The sequence below is a fragment of the Cornus florida genome, unplaced genomic scaffold, assembly GCF_030987335.1.
Source record: "Cornus florida cultivar Cherokee Brave unplaced genomic scaffold, ASM3098733v1 CherokeeBrave_3.0.0_Hap2_Chr06, whole genome shotgun sequence".
Classification (NCBI taxonomy): domain Eukaryota; kingdom Viridiplantae; phylum Streptophyta; class Magnoliopsida; order Cornales; family Cornaceae; genus Cornus; species Cornus florida.
This window is the reverse complement of record NW_026775576.1, coordinates 51,939,322-51,958,883: the sequence shown is the minus strand read 5'-3', so window position 1 is coordinate 51,958,883 and position 19,562 is coordinate 51,939,322. Positions and strand designations below refer to the sequence as shown.

Here is a 19,562-nt window from a genome sequence, read left to right as displayed (position 1 = left end):
AAAAGAACTTTTAAAGATTAATATTGTACTTTAATAATTTAAATTGGTCAATTTAAAAGTTAAAAAGACAATTATGTATTCTTATCATAATTGAGTATTGTTTAAGTTTATAAATTTGTGAGTAATGAATAACACTATTTCTAAATTGTATCTGCTTATTTTTATTCCAAACACAGGGAATTATGAGTGCAAATTACCCTTAAAAATAATTGTATCATTTCCTTTATTGAAATACTTAAATAGTTGAAATACTTAAATAGTTAAGTGGAAAGTCATAATCAGAATATTTTGCGAAAATAATTTGCTAAAATTTCGTGACAACAATTGATTTGACAAAAGTCTTCCTAATTTGACCATAGCAACTACCAATCAAAAGAAAATGAAAAAATAAAAATAAAAATAAAAATAAAATGAAGATTAGAGAACTGTACGAACCGTATAAAAACCTAAAATAAATTACTCGTACTAAAGAAGAAAAACCATATACCAAAAGTCAAAATTGGCGATGTTGATCTTGAAGAGCCTCTGAAACTGAAAGCACATCACTTTTCGCCTATTCCAGTATTTGGGTCCTTTGTGGATTGAAGGGTTCTCTGGGTTTTGCTGTGTTTGATGAGCTCAACTTCGTGGTGGTGGTGGTGATTGCTGATTAGTGGGTTTGCTGGTACGAGTCACACAACAGTGATCGAAGCTTTGTTGGTTCAGAAGATGCTAAGCCAGTGGTGGCTGTGATGCCGAACTTCTCCCTTTCTCTGTAAGTTTTTAGATTTCATTTGTTATATATATATATATGTGTGTGTGTGTATGTATGTATGTATAGATATATACATGTATGTAAGTATATCTACTGTGGGCTTTTCTTTTCTTATTCAGAATTTGCCCTATATGATTTTTTCTATTTCGTTTCGATGCTAAAATAGATTAGAACAACTGGGTTTTGTTTCATTTCTGATGTTTGTTTTGGAACTCAAGACACCGAAAGATTATATGGAAACTGTATAAAAAAGCTCTAATGCTCAATTATCTGCTGTGGGGTTTTCTTTTGTTATGCAGAATTTTCCCTGTATGCTTTATTCTCTTTCATTTAGATGCTCAAATGGATTAAAGTAACTGGGTTACGTTTCATTTCTGATGTTTGTTTTGGAACTCAATACACGAAAGATTATCTCGCAGCAGTATAAAAAAGCTGTAATCTTTTGCAAACTAATGCTCCATTTTTGTTGTGCATTATATATGGGTGGAACAAGGTAGTGAAGGGAAAATTTGGGAATGATAGGGGTCTAAAGGGTGGTTTGATTTTGAAGGGAGTTAGGAGTTCTGATGGGTTGGGGTTGTGGAAGGGAGTGAGGAAGATGCTAGAGGAGTTCGTTGAGTACATCAGTTTCTTTGATCGCAATGGTCTGAAGGTGAGTTATTGCGTGACATCTGTTTTAGTTTTTGTGTGGCACTAAAAGGGGTTTTCCCATCCCATTTAAAAATTTCTTCTTGGTAAAAGATTTGTCGGCAATGGATTATGCTTGATTGACTTGGAGTGGAGTGGTTTGAGAACCCTGGTTTCCTAAGGCTATGAAGGATTGGTAATTGGAGGTGGTAGATAATCGATTCCTGATTTGACATGTTATACGGGGCAATTGTTATGGGGATAGAAAGGACGTTATGAGGTGGAAGGAAGGTAGCAGAGATAAGTTCAGGATGAGTTGGTTTTTTTAGGGTTTTTTTTTGTCATGAGAGTGCTCTAGGTTCCTTGAGATTAATAATCCTGCAAATTATTGTATGCTTTTCAAATTTGGAGATGTTTACCATTGTCAATTCAGGACAAAGGGTTAAAAACTTTCCCAGACTATAGTTGCTTGTGAAAGAAAGTACCTCTTGTTGTATTGTCTTGTTGATAGAGACTCATGATGCCTTATGTTCTCCTTATTTGGTGTGTGTTGGGTCATGCCTAGATTGGTTTGCTTTGATTGAAAGTTGGTGGGAGGTTGTTTTAGTTGAAGAGCTAGTTAGGTTTGGAATTTCAGAGAACTGTGCCACTATGGCTTGTGTGGAAGCGTTTAAAAGAACAATGAGGGGTGTTCTTTTGATGTGGTTGAGATGGCATTAATAAACAAATAGGAATCACATTCTAGTATACAATTCACTCAAATCAAGCACACATGGCCAAAAGGGTTCACACACAGTCCACCCATGTATGGATAGGATCATACATACTTTACGAGTCAATTCAAGTATCATCCACAATTCCAAATTTGACGTATTTTGCTAAATTATTGGAACCACGTCTAACTTGTCTAACGTGTTTCTTATACATCATGTGTCATTTCCAGTCATTGTCAGAATGCACCATTTGTTAATAATTGTAGTTGTCTAGGGAGCTTAGGCTCTTATTATTAAGTATCAGTATTAATTTTGTTATTATTTAGTAGTTTGTTCCTTTAGTTGGTTGGGAAGGGAGGTGGCCATTAAGGAGCTTAAGCCCGAAGAACTATTCCATCTTAGATTGACTTTCAGTTTTTTCTCCCTTCCTAAATAGACCTTCACTTCTATAAGCCCGAAGAACTATTCCATTTTAGATTGACTTTCAGTTTTTTTTCCCTTCCTAAATTGACCTTCACTTCTAATATCAAGTAATTAAAATGTCTCGTGTCTCCCTGAGTATGTCATTTATCTAGTTTTAACCATGGTTTCTTACATCAATGTTCAATTTGATCCACAGTTCCACACCAACCACTTCATAAGCAATTCATGTAATCACACTTTGGACAATCTGATTATTGCAATTCAAACAAAATGAGGAGTCAAACTGGTTGTCTGGTAACTCGGTAAAATTTGATTGGACTGATTTTAGAAAGGCAAACTGAATCACGTCCATCAAATGGGACCGTTTAAACCCAGCATATCCCCGAAATGGGCCATACATGCATCCATATGCTTAATTAGTTGGTGGCAATGTGCAGTCCAAGGGAGTTGTTCTAACCTAAAATTCACCGGAAATTTCACTTTCCAATGAACTTTTTCCGTCTGTGACATGATTTCCCCCAGTTTCACCTGCTTTTGGTCTCGAAATAACACTAAATTTAATAGATTACTATCCATTTTGAAAAGTATGTCTCAAAATATATTCAAAGCAAGCTGTCACTTGATCAAGGTTTGTGATGGGAAATCTATGTTGAGTTTTATATATGTGTGTCAAATTGATGTTATAGAGGGAGAAGGTATTACCGTATTACACTTGAGAGATAGAGGTTGAAGGTAACTCGAGAGAGTATTTGTTAGGATAGAGGTTAAAGGTAACTTGAGAGAAAGAGAGTACAGTAGTGTAAATCACCATACTCAACAAGGTCAGCCTCAAATATAGGGGTAAATGAAGGATTTCAATGACGTTGCTGAGAAAGATCTCTTGATCTGGTCCTTGTATACAATAAGTCTATTTATAGTTAAAGGTGAATGAGGTGGTTCTCATGTCGACATAGTTTGTCTAGTAATAAATGCCTACCTCCACTCGAATCAGTAGGGTGTCTCCATGTACATTATGGCTATCCTGTTAAAGCGAAATGATAAGTAGCATTTCAGCTATAGCCTAGGCAATATGTTCTCATTGGTTGATTGAGTTTTAATCTTACTTATAAATAAAAAAACAGCTATAGCCTAGGCAATTTTGCTAAGGGGTGGCTACGATACCAAACTCCCATCATAAGCCTCATTGGCAATGTAAAGAGTTGTCTTAATATATTAGGGGCTAGACTGATGGCAGTACTCTGCACGGATGATGTTGTCTGTCTATATGGTTGCTTTGTGATCAAGGCGTATAACTTTTGTTGTCAAATTGCATCTAGCTGTTAGAATTAAATCAAAAAATTTCTTCATGAGAAGATTAAAGGGCAAACCTAGTCCACGAGGCTCCTGCCATTGAGGCATCTGGGGAGGGTTAAATGTACGCAATCTTACCTCCGCATGCAGAGAGGCTGTTTCCTTGTTATGAACCCGTGACCTCTAGGTCACAATGGAGCAACCTTACTATTGTGCCAAGCTTGCCCTCCTTCATAAGAAGAGTAGATTACATTATCCTAACTAGGCTGAACCGATCTTTTCAGTCTCAACTAGTTATTGTGGTAACTCAAGCTCGCTCAATTGGTAAATGAATTGAGCCGGAGCCCAATTTTAAACTTGTTTCATAAATGAATTGAGCTTGAACAGACCCAATCTTGGCTGGCCAAGTGCATGAACAGATATGGCCTAGTAAATATAAGGTATATGGTTTGTCACTTCACTCTTATAATCAGGAATATGTTTAAAAGCCAAATATGGATTGTATCTTGTTATGGCCCAAATGTTGTTAGACTTTAAATTGTTCATTTAGACCGATCAATTTGAAGCAATCTAAGGGCTACAATGATTAATAAAGCCCTATTGCAAGGATAAAGATATAAATCTTAGCCGCATCAGATGTCTCTCTGTCTCTCTCTCAACTCTTAGTGACTCCCCCCCCAAAAAAAAAAATCAAATGAATGTATTATCAGGGTATGGTTGGAGTGTGATCGTAGGTTCCCACAAATGTTTAACTGTTTTAGGTGTGTATTACGTTCATATATTCAATATACGTAGAGATCTAACTATATAATTGGTGATATTTATAGATGCATATATGTATAATGTGAATGAGCTTGAGCTAAGCCTGAGCTTCACTAAACTTTGGCGAGCATAGCCTGAGATTGGTTAGGCCAAGCTCATTTGAACACGAGCTGAGCTTGAACACCTTTATGTACTATGGTGAGCCAGGCCCAAATAATCTAAAGCTTGGATTGGCTTTGTCTGTTTGTAGCCCTAGCCACAACCCCATATTATCCCAACTGGTTGTGCCATATTCGCGTATCTCAAAGTGGGCTATGACAAGTCAGCTACATATCCTTGAGTTGTGCCATATTTAAATACTTTAAGGTGGGTTATAACTAGTCAAATGCACACCTAGTGGTGTACGCTTTCTCAAATCCTGCTCTTCGTTTGAACTGTGTATAAAATAAATCAGGATGCCCGTTTTGATCTTTGAAATGCTCCAAGGGGTTCAAGTGGATACACGATCTGTAGATAGATATCTATCAGAATATAAAATCTGGCCATACGGTTCAACTATGAACAGAAGTACTCATATTAAATATAATTTCATAGTGGCCCCTTTGGAGAGATTTCATGGACAATCAGTGGCAAGGTCTCTCTGCTGCTGAACCTTCATTGAGGATATTCCTTCATTAAGAGATCATTGAAGCATCTGATCATTGTTTTACCCTACTTATAGAAAAAAATTACTTACGAAAATTTAAGGTCATTATATTATTGCTTTCTTCTGCTAATGCTTAGGATTTTCTTTTTCTGCCACTGCTGAGTCAGTCTGCAACTTCAGTGTTGTTGAAAAATAATACTGAAATTCTTCGGTAGTTTATCTATTAAAAAGCTTTTGGTACGGACAATCAGTTATAACTTAAAAGGGAAATTCCACTTAAATTAGTCTGAATTTTAATCGAAAGAGAACTAATCACTAAATACAGTGTCTGCAACGTGAAAGGTGGCTTTTACGTTTAATCTAAATTAATAGTTTTACCCTTAAATTCTTAGGTATATTAATTTCGACTACTTAAAGCTTTTAGGTTACAAATACAATTCTAAAAATTTGCAGTGCTTCGTTTCCATTTTTTAAAAGAAAGTTCCTTAAGTTAAAGTCGTCTGCAGCTAAGACTGGTTTGCATGACATTGCAGGAGTCAGCAACCAAATCTGGTTTCAATTTCAAATGGTCATCTCCTGGGAAAAGTTTATTTTGCCTTTTGATAAGGTACACATTTTTTTGACACATGGGTTGTATGCTTTTGACTCTGAAATTAGAAAGTTATTACTTCCTGTAGTTAATACTTAGTATTTTCATTGTATTTGCAGAGTCATTAGCAACTTTTTCTAGCACAAATCAACCTGCAGTTAGGACTGGACCGTGAGACATTGGCATCACAAAAGAGTCAGCAATTAAATCTGATTTCAATCTCAAGTTGACATTGGCAGAACTGGGGAGAATCCATGATGACTGAAGTTAGTCCTAGGACTGATACTTCAACAGACGCAGACACTGAAGATAAGAATTCGGGGGTGATGTCTCTAATTCTTCTTTTCAGTTTTAGTTGCAGTGTTCTGTATCCAAGTATTTATTCTTTATTTCCATTGATGCATGCCACCTACTTACTGTTTTGCATGCACCTTTATCTTGACCTTGTATGTTGATACCTTTTCCTTTCTTTGCTGAAGTTTGGACTATCTATTCTAAAGCATTTTGATATTGTACTGATGGTGTTCAGAATTCATGTTTACAGTTTCAAAATGATCACTCTCTGCAAATTGTTGGTTCTGATGCCAGTGACAAGTCAAGGGATCAAAAGGTTTAAGGGTTTTAATTACGTTTATGACATCAACTGAGTTAAAGTGATGAATTTCTTATTTTTCTTGTTTTATGATACTACTGCAGACGCTTCGTAGGCTTGCACAAAATCGTGAGGCTGCGAGAAAGAGCCGTTTAAGGAAAAAAGTAGGTTCTGTTATCATGTGGATAATATTTCCTGTACTTATTTATTTTTTGGCATTGTCCTCATGAATTATTGCAAGTCATTATGTGAAATGCTGGGAATGCTATTCTACATAGTTCAACTCAAGTAGAATTCTTCAAGATGATCGAATCTCACACTTCATTGATTATTCAAACAATGTAACGTGATGAATTTTAAAATTTTTTATGTCTCATATTGCTTCATGAGATTGCAACTTACATGAACCTGACATGACATCTAGAAAAAATCTTGCTGAGTTTCAGTTTTAAAATGGAGTGTGATATTTCATGACATTGGCAATGTATTTTTGATATATATATATTATATTCCTCTGCATTGTCATTTGTCATAATATACCCACTTGTACATTAAATTTACTGATATTTTGGCACGTGTATACAGATCTAATATATTACAGACTTTTGGGATATACAATATCCCAAAACAAATTCTCATTTTGATTTTTTCCTTACTCTGTGTAATGTTGTTTTCTTTTGATGTTTTCTTTTCCCTTTTCTCTTTATAGATTTATCATTCACACTTTTGATTAGATTTTATGCATGTGATAACAAATATTCAGATCTAAGAGAAACTTTCAAAACTCTTTGTTTTGATTTTTCACATTGAAATTTGATGGTACAAGTATTGTATATGCTGAAGAATGTTGTGAGTGTTAAGGTTAGGTAGGTTTAGGAGATGGGAGTATTTTGTGTAGGATAATGGAAATTCCAAGAGATTGGTTAGGGTGGAATAGGCGGCTTTAAGAGAGAGGTCATGTATCAGTGGTGGACAAAGAGCCAGGAGAGAATAGGGAATCTTGAGGTCACCGCTGCCCCCCCTCATTTCCAGTGGTGTTCTAAAAAAATTTTGAACCTGAAAATGGGATAGGGATCATCCCATCTTTACAGGAGTACGGAAGTGTGCAAGATGCCTGGTAACAACATGTGAATATGCTATAGTGATGCACCAAATAGAGATGTAAAGTCATATGAATATTAGTAGGCAAAGTGGGTGGTGCTTTAGATAGTTTGATAACAAATTATCCTAAGACATCTCCTTTTCGATTCTACAAAGCAAGCTTCGTCTTTTTAGGTCTCTTTAGACGTTTGTATAGAAGACTTAGAAGAAAATTTCAAATCTTTCTTTTTTCAACTCAAGTTTCTCTTGAGTCTGAGAATGCTTCTTTTTTGATGAATTCTCTACTTGTTTCAAACTTTAGGCTTGTTTAAAATTTCTTGCGCAAAGCTAAAGAACAATGTGTTTACCTTATGGCTTACATTAGCATTTTTAAACTCGTATTTCTCATTCTTCTTACTTTTTAAGCTTGTCATTTATGCAAAACATTTTATTTTCAATGAAAAATAAATAAATTAATGTGACCCTCTTGCTTAATATATGAGTAATGATAAATCTTAGAATGCCAAGGATATTAAAATTTTTTAGGGACTTCTCTATTTTACAAGAGTTAGCCGTAGAAGATTATTAGGTTTATCAACAAAATCTAAACCAACCTTATCTCCTAAAGGTTTATTCATCTTAGCAGTTTTTCTAATTTCTCAGTTCCATTATTGAGGTTTGGATTAGTGTCTTTCGATTTTTCTTATTCAATTGCATGTTTTTTCAGTCCTCAATTCGAGTGACTTTTTGAAATTTATGACTTGATCAAGTTCAGTTTCTAAAATTTCACTTTATTTTGGATAGATTCATTTCCAGTTCCTTATTCTTCCATAAAATATAGCTTTCTCAAGTTCAAGTTTGCTATTTTGTAGAAATTTCAAGACCTTTAAGTAATGGCATTCTAATTCTGTGAAATTATGATGATACCTGAGTTTCCTTTCATCTGAATTATATGATATAATGTGTGTACACTGTGGAATTTTTTTATATATAATCTTTTTCAATATATATATCCTTAATCTTCTTTTTATATTTTTATTTTTATGTACTAGTTTTTTAGTAACATGAAGACTCATATGATGCTACAACATAAAGACAACTTAACAAAAAATATATCTGCGCATATATGATAGTGATGCTTTTATTGTGTTTCTATAACCTTGTCTTTGCCTGAGATTCTTTAAGCATAGGAGATCTAAGGCTGTTTTACTACTTCACTCATTTAAGCAATCACACTTGTAGGCCTTCTATAGTAGCGTTGTGGCGCCTAATCTCAATGCCTCTGATAAGATGTCATTGTAATCATTGTAAACCGCTAATCCATGGAAAAAAATTGTAAATCTTTGGGGTAGTTGGTAGATGTTGTGGATAGCAAACGAGTATAGCTTGTCATGGATAGCAAACGAGTATAGCTTTCCTTTTTTTTTTGTGTAGCTGTTTCGGGATTCGCTCCCCTTTTGAGTGCCCTTCCAATGAAACCTTACCAAAAAAAAAATTGTAAATCGCAAATATTAGCCACTTTATCTCCTTGAATATAAAGATAGCATAGATAACTTTAAAGTCTGTTTAACTCAATTCACTACTCTTTTCCAATTATGTGGGGCCGGTTACACAAATTCTGTTTGGCCATTCTGCTCTATGGTAATAATCCAAATTAACAGCAAACTACCATAGCTCTCCTAACTATCTCATTCATGTTAGTTTTGGCCTTTCCTCCCTCTAGCAATACTCAATAAGAACTACCTCATTATTCTTAACCGTTACAATTATTGGCCTCACTGGACATAGCCAAATTATCTTAATTGGTTTTCTCTCATTTTATTTGTAATAAATGCTATTTCAACCATTTCATGATTGTGTTCATTAATCCTTTTGCCACGCGTCCATGTCAACATTCACATATCTACTAAATTCATTTTTAAATATGTTGCCTTTTAATTTCCGAGCATTCTCTTCCATGAAATCTATTTGGATGAAACTTTTAGAGTAATTATCATAATTAAAATCGTTGATGCTATCAAAATATTATTTGAAGGTTCATAGAAAGTCATACCAACCTAATACATTGGCCTAAAAGTGTCTCTATTGATAGCATTTATGTCAAATGAACATGAAGCGTTCAAAATGTGGTTGTGTGGTGTTTTTTACATTCTGTTACTATCGTTTTGTTCCATGATCTTATTTCATCTCCGATTGATATGTCCGCTACAGCATGACATAAAATTTATAAGGTATGTTGTATTGATATTATATGTATAAGTTGACGCATGTTTTCCTAATGAGCACAAAAAAACTCTATAACTGAGTCAAAACATTGGTGAAATTAAATGAGAGATTACTTGTTGAATTTTTTTTTAAACAAGTGAAGCAGTTATCTTTAGGCTGCCATTCTCCAAAAGTAAGTGTAGAGGGAATCGGAATGACTCCTTAAAATGCCTGTTTGGGGATTGTCATTAAAGATCTGCAGCACTCTTTTTGCTTCTGCAGCCCAGGCAGCCTAGTAAATTTTAATTCTTATCTAAAACATGCATGTACATATGTTCTTTGGTGGCTACTTTTTTGAATTCTTTTTTAGTTTTGTTTTTTATGAATTAAGTTAATATTTTTGGCCTTAAATCTTCCTTTCCTTTTCCCCATTTTCTCAGGCTTATGTCCAACAGCTAGAGAGTAGCAGAATGAAGTTGACCCAACTTGAGCAGGAGCTTCAACGCGCTCGGCAGCAGGTTCCATTTAACTAGTCATTGGTGTTTACTTTTTTTCTGTCCAATTTCCCCCCTTTTGCATGCTTCAATTCATTAATCTTACAGAATTCATTATTTAAATATTTTTCTCTCTTCCGAAGGGCATTTTCATTTCAAGTGCGGGAGATCAGTCTCAGTCGATGACTGGAAATGGTACTACCATCTTCTTCTGACATCAATCTGCTCATTATAATGTAATTGTTCCGGATGAGAGTATCTGATTTTGAAATGAAATTTTGTAATGTGAATGTTTTGCTATGTAGTGAAAGTGGAATAATTACTATCTGCTGCTATTTAATAAATTGTTCTATGGTGTGTAATCAATCAATATCTCAAATGACTTTGTAACAGAATATGATCTAATCAGACTTCTTTTTGTTTCATTATTTATCTTTACTATTATCTTCTTTGTTCTATGGCGTGTAATCAATCAATATCTCAAATGACTCAAACAGAATCTGATATAACCACACTTCTGTTTGTTGCAATACATCTCTTTACTATTGTCTTCTTTCTGTAGTTTTATAAATGAGTTAGCTGTTACCTCTACCATTTTATTTGATAGGAAAGGTCCCCAGCTTGGTCTAAAATTCATTTGCCATTACCTTTCCACCAAATTTCTTCCCCATTCATGCAGCAAATAACCATTATTTTCTTAGCATAGAAGGGCCATCGTAATGATTATTTTAAAATGTATTAAAAAATTTATGCATATTTTAAAAATGATTGAAAATCCTTTATGTTTCAAACTGTAGGCTCACTTCATATTTGATATAGGATGATTTTATGTTCATTCCATCCATCGGTTCAATGATTTTCTTAGCGTTTCACAGCATGACTCAGTCAATGGTTAAGACTTGAAAAAGAAGTACATTTCTGTATTTGTGAAATTGCATTTAGATTATTTTGAGGTTTCTTTACCCTATATTTTTTCTGTTGTGACTTGTGGTTCGCTCAGACAAATCTTGTTGGATACTGCATTGAGTCATGCATATTGTGCCCTTCTCCTCGTGAAACATCTCTCCAATGAAATAACCTATTTTGCAGTTACTCTCCTTGCTTTTTTCACTTGGCTATTATAATTACATTTCATGTCTTTCAGTGAAAATGGTTGTATATAATTTCTATGTTTTAAAGAGGGCCGTTGTCTGGTTCAGCAATGAGATGCTTTAGTATCAGTGCCACCAAGTCTTAGAGTGTCTACTTTGTGAAATACCAAAGTTTAGGTTTTGTCTCAGGTCCTCCCTCGCTAGGACACTGTTGTGGTGGGGCCAGAATTGGGTACTGCCTTTAGGGTTGTATTTGATTTAGTTAATGTCAATACCCTAATTGCAGAAACTAGGGGGTATATACATGGATCCATGTGGTCCAGTAAGTCTTTTGTAAATTGCCGATAAGGCTTGCTTGGTTTGTCACTCAGAAAATAGTTCTCAGGAACTTAGAAAACAGTTAACTATAAAAGACAATTCTATAAAAATAGGCCTTTCTATAACTGAGTTTTCAAAAAACCGTTTTCAGAAAACTGAACCAAGCAGGTTTTTGTACAGTTTTCTGATTTTCAGTTCTATGAAAACAGAAGACTGTTTTATGAGTGATAAACCAAGCAAACCATTATTATCCCAAAGTTTAGCCAATTCTCATCACCCCTCCTTAGCTTTATGTTATATGTTGAAAATCTCTTAAATTGTTCTCTCTTTACAAGTTGTCAAAGAAATGTTTCTACCACTGCCCAATACTTATTTCAAATCTAAGTTTGAGTCTGGAAATGAGATTATTTTGCTATTGAAACAAGCTTGAATCTGGAGCTCGAGGTAGCTTGTTTTCATGAGAAACATGCTTGAAGGCACTCACTTGTGAGTGAATAGGATCTGTTCACTAGTAGCTTGTTCTTTTACCAGCCTTAGTTTTACGACTGCCATCATAGTTTCACCATAGCTCATTAGCTTTTTTCATGAGCTATGGTGGCAGAAAAGGGTTGAGAAGATTTAAAAGTGTTACCCTTGTCTAGAAGCAGATGACTTCAGGTGTTTTATGTCAGGATGATGGTGGACTGGCAGTGGTTCCAGCATTCATTCCCTAGTGGACGGGGATTGCAAGATCTCTTGCCTTACACCCTTCTTACATCCAAAATCTATTTGGATATCCATCTGGTGAGTTTCCAGTTTATGGCCTTGAGAGCCATTATGCATAATCGAGTCTATTGACTCAAAGTTTCTATAGACTGGAGTTCGGAGACTGTAATATGACAATTTTTGGCATAGATGAAAATTATTTAGTTTGGGAGATCATGATTCAAATGATGAATTTGAATGAATGTTGCACACAATATTGTATGTGTTACTTTTTTTATTATCATCTCTGATGTTCGTATGATTTGAATGTGCTTGACATGTGCCTTATTTATCATCATACTATTGTTTGAGGGCAAAATTAGGTGCATTTTTTAGCTGCCGGTTGTTAGGCTTCTTACATTTGTTTGGACAACATGTTAGAAAGGAGCAGATCTGCTGTCCACGTGGTCCAATCAGAAGCAAGAACCCAATTTTTTTTCATCACTTGATTGATTTATTATTGCTACATTAGTCTTCTCTTGCAGTGATAACTTTTTTTGTTTTAATTAAATGAAAAAGAATGAACTATTGTCCCCTTTGTTTTGTAGGAGCCTTGGTTTTTGATGTGGAATATGCACGGTGGTTGGAAGAGCAAAACCGACGAATCAATGAGCTTAGAGGAGCTGTCAACTCCCATGCAGGTGATGGTGAACTTCGTATCATTGTGGATGGCATCTTGGCACATTATGATGATATCTTCAGGATAAAAGGTGATGCTGCAAAAGCTGATGTCTTCCATATATTGTCTGGCATGTGGAAGACACCTGCAGAGAGGTGTTTTTTATGGCTTGGTGGGTTCCGATCATCTGAACTGCTTAAGGTGAGATCTGCATATTATGTTTTATTCATTTCCAATTAAGTAATTCTAGTAGACACAGTGCATGCTCTCTCTCTCTCTCTCTCTCTCTCTCTCTCTCTCTCCCCAAACACATACACATTTATGGAAATTGTTGTTGTCATCGATGTTGTTGTTGTGATTAATTGTTGTTGGCTTAGATAGTTGTTTGTATTCAACAGATATACAATATTTATTGTAGGTGGGCGTCTTAGGAAAACAACCATTGATGAATCTGGGCCTACTAGGAAGTGGAGGCATGTGATAAAGAGCCCAATAGACTTGGTCCACATGACAGTAAGAGGCATCCTGAATGAAGTGGTGGAGCAAGGTTGTAAAAGGCAGTATCTTACCCTAAAGGGTGTTCTGGTGCTTTAAGCCTTCAAACCTGTTCCCTCATTAGGTTTCCCAACCTTCTAGCCGTTAAAAAGAATCACTAAATGTATTTGTGGGGGGCTTAAGGCTACGAGGGAAGTGGATAACAAGGCCTGATGCATCTGCATGCAGCACCACATAACCCTGATGACACCTTTCTACTCTCTTCTGTTCGGTGTGTAGATGGCTTCACTGTTCCAAGAATAGCTGGAACGAGAGCCATAACAAGGTAACCCATACTCTAGCCACCAAATCAAGGACCTTCAGACATAGCAATCCTGGTGGCGTGGTGCAGGATCATGCCACATCAGGTATTGGATTGCTTCCCTAAACAAGGGTCCCCTGTGGCCTTGCATTTGACCTCAGATCAACATATAGCGTAAATTACAACTATTAACTCCCCAATAATGCATCCTAATTTGGTTGTCTAGATATGTTGAACCTTCCCTGATCTGTAAAAGAATATATAAAATTGGACTTGCAAGTGGATGACATGCCACTTTATTTTATTTCAAGTAATTAAATTATAGTAGGAGTCTTTTCTTTACTGTGGTTCCATTGTTTTATTATTATCAGTATTATTAATTTTGTATTTTTTTAAAAAAATTTCTAGTTGAATTTAGGCATTGTATTATTATGCTGGGCAGGGATACTTTTAGAAGATAGAATCTGTTTCTAGATTTTTTGTAAAGCCTACATATAGGTGTTCTGTGGGGAAAATTAGACTCAACTTTGTAGATGGATTTGGTAATAGTTTTGAAGGAGTTTTAAACTTCCCCCACCTCCTCCAAAACTAGCCTTCTTATCTTCTATCTACCCTCTTTCTCGCGAGCAAGCAACTTGGGAGTTCCTTGTCTTCTATTGCGTGATCCTCTCTCTCTCTTGTTTATAAAGGGCTTGGAGTGAGTTACACCCTTTCCTATTTTACCTTATTTGTCTTTCCTAGTAGATACCTTATTTCCAACATAGTGCAATTAAAGATTTGATGGGGAATGGAGTAACATCATATTATCTCAGCACCTTTGAAACACAAAATGATGAAAGAACTTTTATTTCTCTTGAGTTGAGTTTAGTTGACTGTTGATCGGCAAAATCTTAAAGGTCCTCTATTAAGTATTCCTCATCCTAAATTATGTTGTCATCAGGGATTCAGGGGTGATACTAACCCCGATTTGTTAAATGTTCAAAGTGATCCAACCTAATAATCTGTTCAATCTCTGAGATTTAAATTTGAATCTTAATTGTTAGGAATCTCTGATTTGACATCCCAATCAGCTCTGATCATTTTGCAGCTAGCCCAAAACGGCCCATAAGGATTATTAAAAATTGTGATGAAAGCATGGAATTTTTATCCATTTTTTAAATCCCTTGTAATAAGAGTATTTAGCAAAATGCATGCAACAATTGCTGATCTAAACTCAATAATCATCTCCCATAAAGAATTGAATTTGAAGAGAATCGATCTTATAAGAATAGACAATCATATAATATACACATGCATGAGCGAGAGAGGCTCAGCCACGGAGCTGTGGCAATTGAAAACCTAGCTGTAAGGTCTTGGGGTGGTAGAGGGAGAGGAAATCAGTTTAATGTTTAAAGTTCGGAACACTAATTGTTTTATTTTTCATACTCGAGACCATTAGATTGTTAATATCTTTGGTTGAAATAAACCTAGATAGATGTGATGTGATGTAATTTTGATAGGAGAATCCGATCCATTGACAGGTGTAATAGAGACTAGTAATAGTTGAAAGTATCATAGCAGCGGAATATGGAAAAGAAGGGAAATCATGCAACTTCAGTTCTTCGGTCCTAATTCACATTTCTGCTGATCTTTACGAATGATTACCTATACCTTTTTTCAGTCAACTACTTTAAAATGTTGTCCTGAAAAGGTTTGTCTGTAAAAAGTGTACATCAATTGCTTTTAAAATTGAGGCAATCATAGTTGCAGACTACCAAGTAATGAATTTTTACCGTCCCCTGTTGGTTACTGTTTTCATTGTCGTGCATGTGCTTCTTCTTGTTATTGTGATCTTTAGATCTTTGTGTTACCATGCTTGTAAAATTAATGCAATCATAGTTGCAGACTACCTAGTAATGAGTCTTTCCCACCTCTCCTCTTTTATTGTTGTTCCCTTTGTTGCACATGTGCTTCTTATTGTTGTCATCGCGATTTAAGATCTTTATATGGTACTATACTTTCCTGTCTTTGTTTCCATAAACTCTTCTTAGTTGATGTGGTTGATTAATTTAGGACGTTGTGGATCACGCCTCGTGTTTATGATATTCATACGAGTTTGGGATTTTCTTATGTGTTCTATTTGTTGTTTCTGTTTTTACTTTTGTTTTTTCTTCTTCTTCTTTCTACCAGTCTTGAAACCTTGACCTGTGGTTTGTAAATCAAGACCCAAAGCCACGGAGACAGAGGTAGAGCGGTCTGTTTTTGCTTCTCTCTTTGTTGGATTATACATATGTAACTTCTGGAGATGTCGGTAACTTGGTATGGTCATTTAATGATTCTGTTCTTCTTTCTTTTCTTTTATTTTTTCACCTATAGGTCACCCTTAGATAGGTTTACTTCCTGACACACTAAATCCACTGGGCTTCCTTAAACTTTTTATTGCTGAACCATTTTCCATAAGTAATATTTTTGGTCTGTACTGGCACGCTATTTAATGTGGTTATTCTGGTCATCCCATAATTGCTTATGAAGGGTTTATTTATTTATGCTTTAACCTCCTTTAGGCATCTGCTAAATTTATCGAACGTACATCAAAGACTAAAAATATTGAACGTTAAGTTGTCTGGGATGTGCTTGTTTAGATATGCATGGATGTGAATAGGTCTAAACAAGGCCTGATTGAACCTATTAACCATTTATGAGGAGTTTTTATGCTTAGACCTCTTTTAGCATATGCTGCATCCATCAAACATACACAGAGAGTAAAAATATCGACAGTTTGAGTTGTTTGTTATGTGGTACCTGCTTGTTTAGAACTGCATGTATGTGCATAGACTAAACAAGGCCCGATAGGGTATCGGCACAGATAAAATACATGCTTTTTGGAAAGGCGTCGGTGTGCTCCTGTTTTATGGTCCTTTCCTGCATCAGTTATCCGCTCATTATGTTAGTTCATTTTTATTGATACTGTGATGAATTGACAAGCTTATATGTTTTAACACGCCCAGCTTCATTTATTTACAGTGGTTTATTTTTGTTCATGTGGGATTTTCATGAATTTAGATTTATTTTCTTAACATAATTGTGGCAATCATGTCTGAGTGCACTCCTGGCATTTTTACGTTGTTTATTTATTTTCATTATTACCTGCAAGTAAAATGTCTTCATTCATTTATTTACTTATTTTTCTATTTATTTACTTTAAATTCAATTCTACATGGTTGCAGCTACTTAAAAATCAACTGGATCCTTTGACCGAGCAGCAGCTGGCGGGCATTACAAACTTGCAGCAGTCCTCCCAACAGGCAGAAGATGCCCTGTCTCAGGGGATGGAGGCATTGCTACAGTCCTTAGCAGATACTTTGGCTGGATCACTAGGCCCCTCTAGCTCATCAGAGAATGTTGCAAACTACATGGGTCAAATGGCAATGGCAATGGGGAAGCTAGGAACTCTTGAAGGCTTCATACGACAGGTACTTTCTTTCAAATACTATTTCCTTCCTATTTTACTGTGGGCTGTTGGCATTTTTCTTTCTTTGTGCGCGTGATTTCTGTAAAATATTATTATCCCTTGAACAAGCTTTGTGATGTGGTTTTCCTTTCTGTAAACATTATTAGGCCGACAATCTGCGGCAACAAACATTGCAACAAATGCACCGTATATTGACAACCCGCCAATCAGCTCGTGCGCTCCTCGCTATAACTGACTATTTCTCTAGGCTTCGAGCTCTTAGTTCTCTCTGGCTTGCCCGTCCCCGGGAATGAGGTGAAGAGTTGTTGAGAATATGGTGCATCCTGCTGAAATTGTGCATATGATTCAGAAATCTGCCTGAGCTTGTTTCTAATCCAAAATAGGTGACCCTGGTGTTCATCAGTAACAGCATAGTTGTTGGGAGTTGGGACCCATTCCTGTTCAGTGATATTCCCTTTGTTGTACAATTGCTGAGTCTTCTTCCCTCTCCAGCTTGTATCATTCTGGAAGAGTTGCTGTCTTTTTTTTTTTCCTTTTTCCTTTTTTTTCTTTTTCTTTTTCTTTTTCTAAATATAAATATTTAACTAACTAAATTAGTATTTGGTATTTATTGTGCTCAATGGTATTACAGTCAGTTATAAAATTTTAGTTGGAATTTTAGAACATTCAAATTGTCCTTTTATCATTCACATCTCTCTCATCTTTTCATTGCCTTTTCACTTCTTGTTTGATAACAAGGAGGGAAAGTTAAAAGATAGTAGCGTTAACCAGTGGAAAGAAGGTGGAGAGAAAAAAAGAAATGTTTGTTTAATTTTGGTGGAGAGCACAGTTTGGAATTAGAATTGAAAAAAAGTTAGTTAAATTTTAGATTAAACTTCCTTCAATTTCAAATACAAGGCATAGGTTTGCAACATTAGGAAGCACATATACGAATATGGGTGCAGATACGATACAGGCACGACAATATGGTAAATCTGAAAAAAAAAAAAAAAATACTATACTTTTACAACAAAAGATAATAATTATAAATACGTTTTTAATCAATTTTCTGAAATATATTATGAATCTAAATGCAATTATTATTATAACATAAGAATTCATTTCATAATACAAAAAATAAGCATCTCTAGTCATCACTCACTAAATTTTAAACTTTTCTTAATAATTTTATTGAAAAAGTTACATTTTAATATTCAAAACTTGTTTAAAAAGTGTTATAAAGTAATCTAAAAAGTATTAAATACATAGTCGAAGTATCGGATACATGCTAGAAATTAAAAAATATATTTTAAAATTATAAATACATTCGTGAGTATACTCCTCACGTGACTTTCCAAAAAATATTCGTGTTTTCTAGATTATAACCAATATCAGAACACTGGGTGTTTGGTTATTTGTTACCATTTTTTATTTTAATTTTTCTTTTTTTTTTTTTTTTTTTTTTTTTTTTTTTGTGGTAACCTTAGATGGGAAGAAATGATTTGCTTCAAACTACAAGGGTAACTAGACATAATTTTTCAAACTTCATATTCTAACAATGAAGCAAAATTGAACCGCATTTGCTTTTCTTTACAGGCACAGGCCCTTGAGACGTATTTATCACTCTGCTAAGTTTGCTTCAGTGTCTTATTATGTTGAAGCAAGAACCGGTTCTACTCAAGTGCGACACTTCATCCATAACTTTAACACAGGTGTGAAATTTTTTTTTTTAATAAATAATAAATAAATAAGAACAAGAGACATACCAACAATATTTGTGAATTGTGACACACACCAACAACGTGCTTATTAACCACAAAAACCACCATCCCTACTTGAAGCAACCTTACAAAATCTCCAAGCAATATAAATTTTGCTAATCATAACATGTAATTGGTGTATTGGAATTAAAAATAATACTATTAGTTAAAAATTTAATCCATTTTTTCTTAAATTTCAATTTTTTATTATTTTTTTCATTGGCAAGTAACTCACAGGTCCATTCGTCAATGTGGAAACACGAACCCTGAACTCCCACATTAGAAAAGTAGAAAAAATACCACTAGACTACAACTTTTTGTTCTTCACTCTTCAATTTTATTTCCAAGAATGATTCCATGCTTTCAAACACAATAATATCCCAATAGCACCAATAATTTAGCTAATAAATTGAAAGATCAAAGTTTTTAGCATTCCCATTTTATCCTGTTTGTAATTGGAAGTATTAAAAGTAAGAAAATGATTTTTGCACCGAATAGTTGCGTGCATTGCTACTTTTTATTGTTCATTTATGCAACATATAAGGGAGTGAGGTCATTCACTTACTTGTATTTAGCATAAATAACCAATCAAAAACTATTCGGTTAGGCAAATTACTGAGAATATCTAC

General features: G+C 34.9%; 1 protein-coding gene across 1 annotated transcript; it reads left to right on the top strand.

The window, feature by feature from the left end:
* Positions 1 to 466: 466 nt before the first annotated feature.
* On the top strand, positions 467 to 17,865 carry LOC132311515 (transcription factor TGA2.2-like). The gene is made up of 10 exons (XM_059809433.1): positions 467 to 754; positions 5,749 to 5,822; positions 5,924 to 6,127; positions 6,349 to 6,414; positions 6,501 to 6,560; positions 10,122 to 10,199; positions 10,319 to 10,370; positions 12,877 to 13,148; positions 16,950 to 17,195; positions 17,341 to 17,865. The coding sequence occupies exons 3-10, from the start codon at positions 6,059 to 6,061 to the stop codon at positions 17,485 to 17,487; spliced, it is 990 nt and encodes a 329-aa protein (XP_059665416.1). The 5' UTR covers positions 467 to 754; positions 5,749 to 5,822; positions 5,924 to 6,058; the 3' UTR covers positions 17,488 to 17,865.
* The last annotated feature ends 1,697 nt before the right edge of the window (positions 17,866 to 19,562 follow it).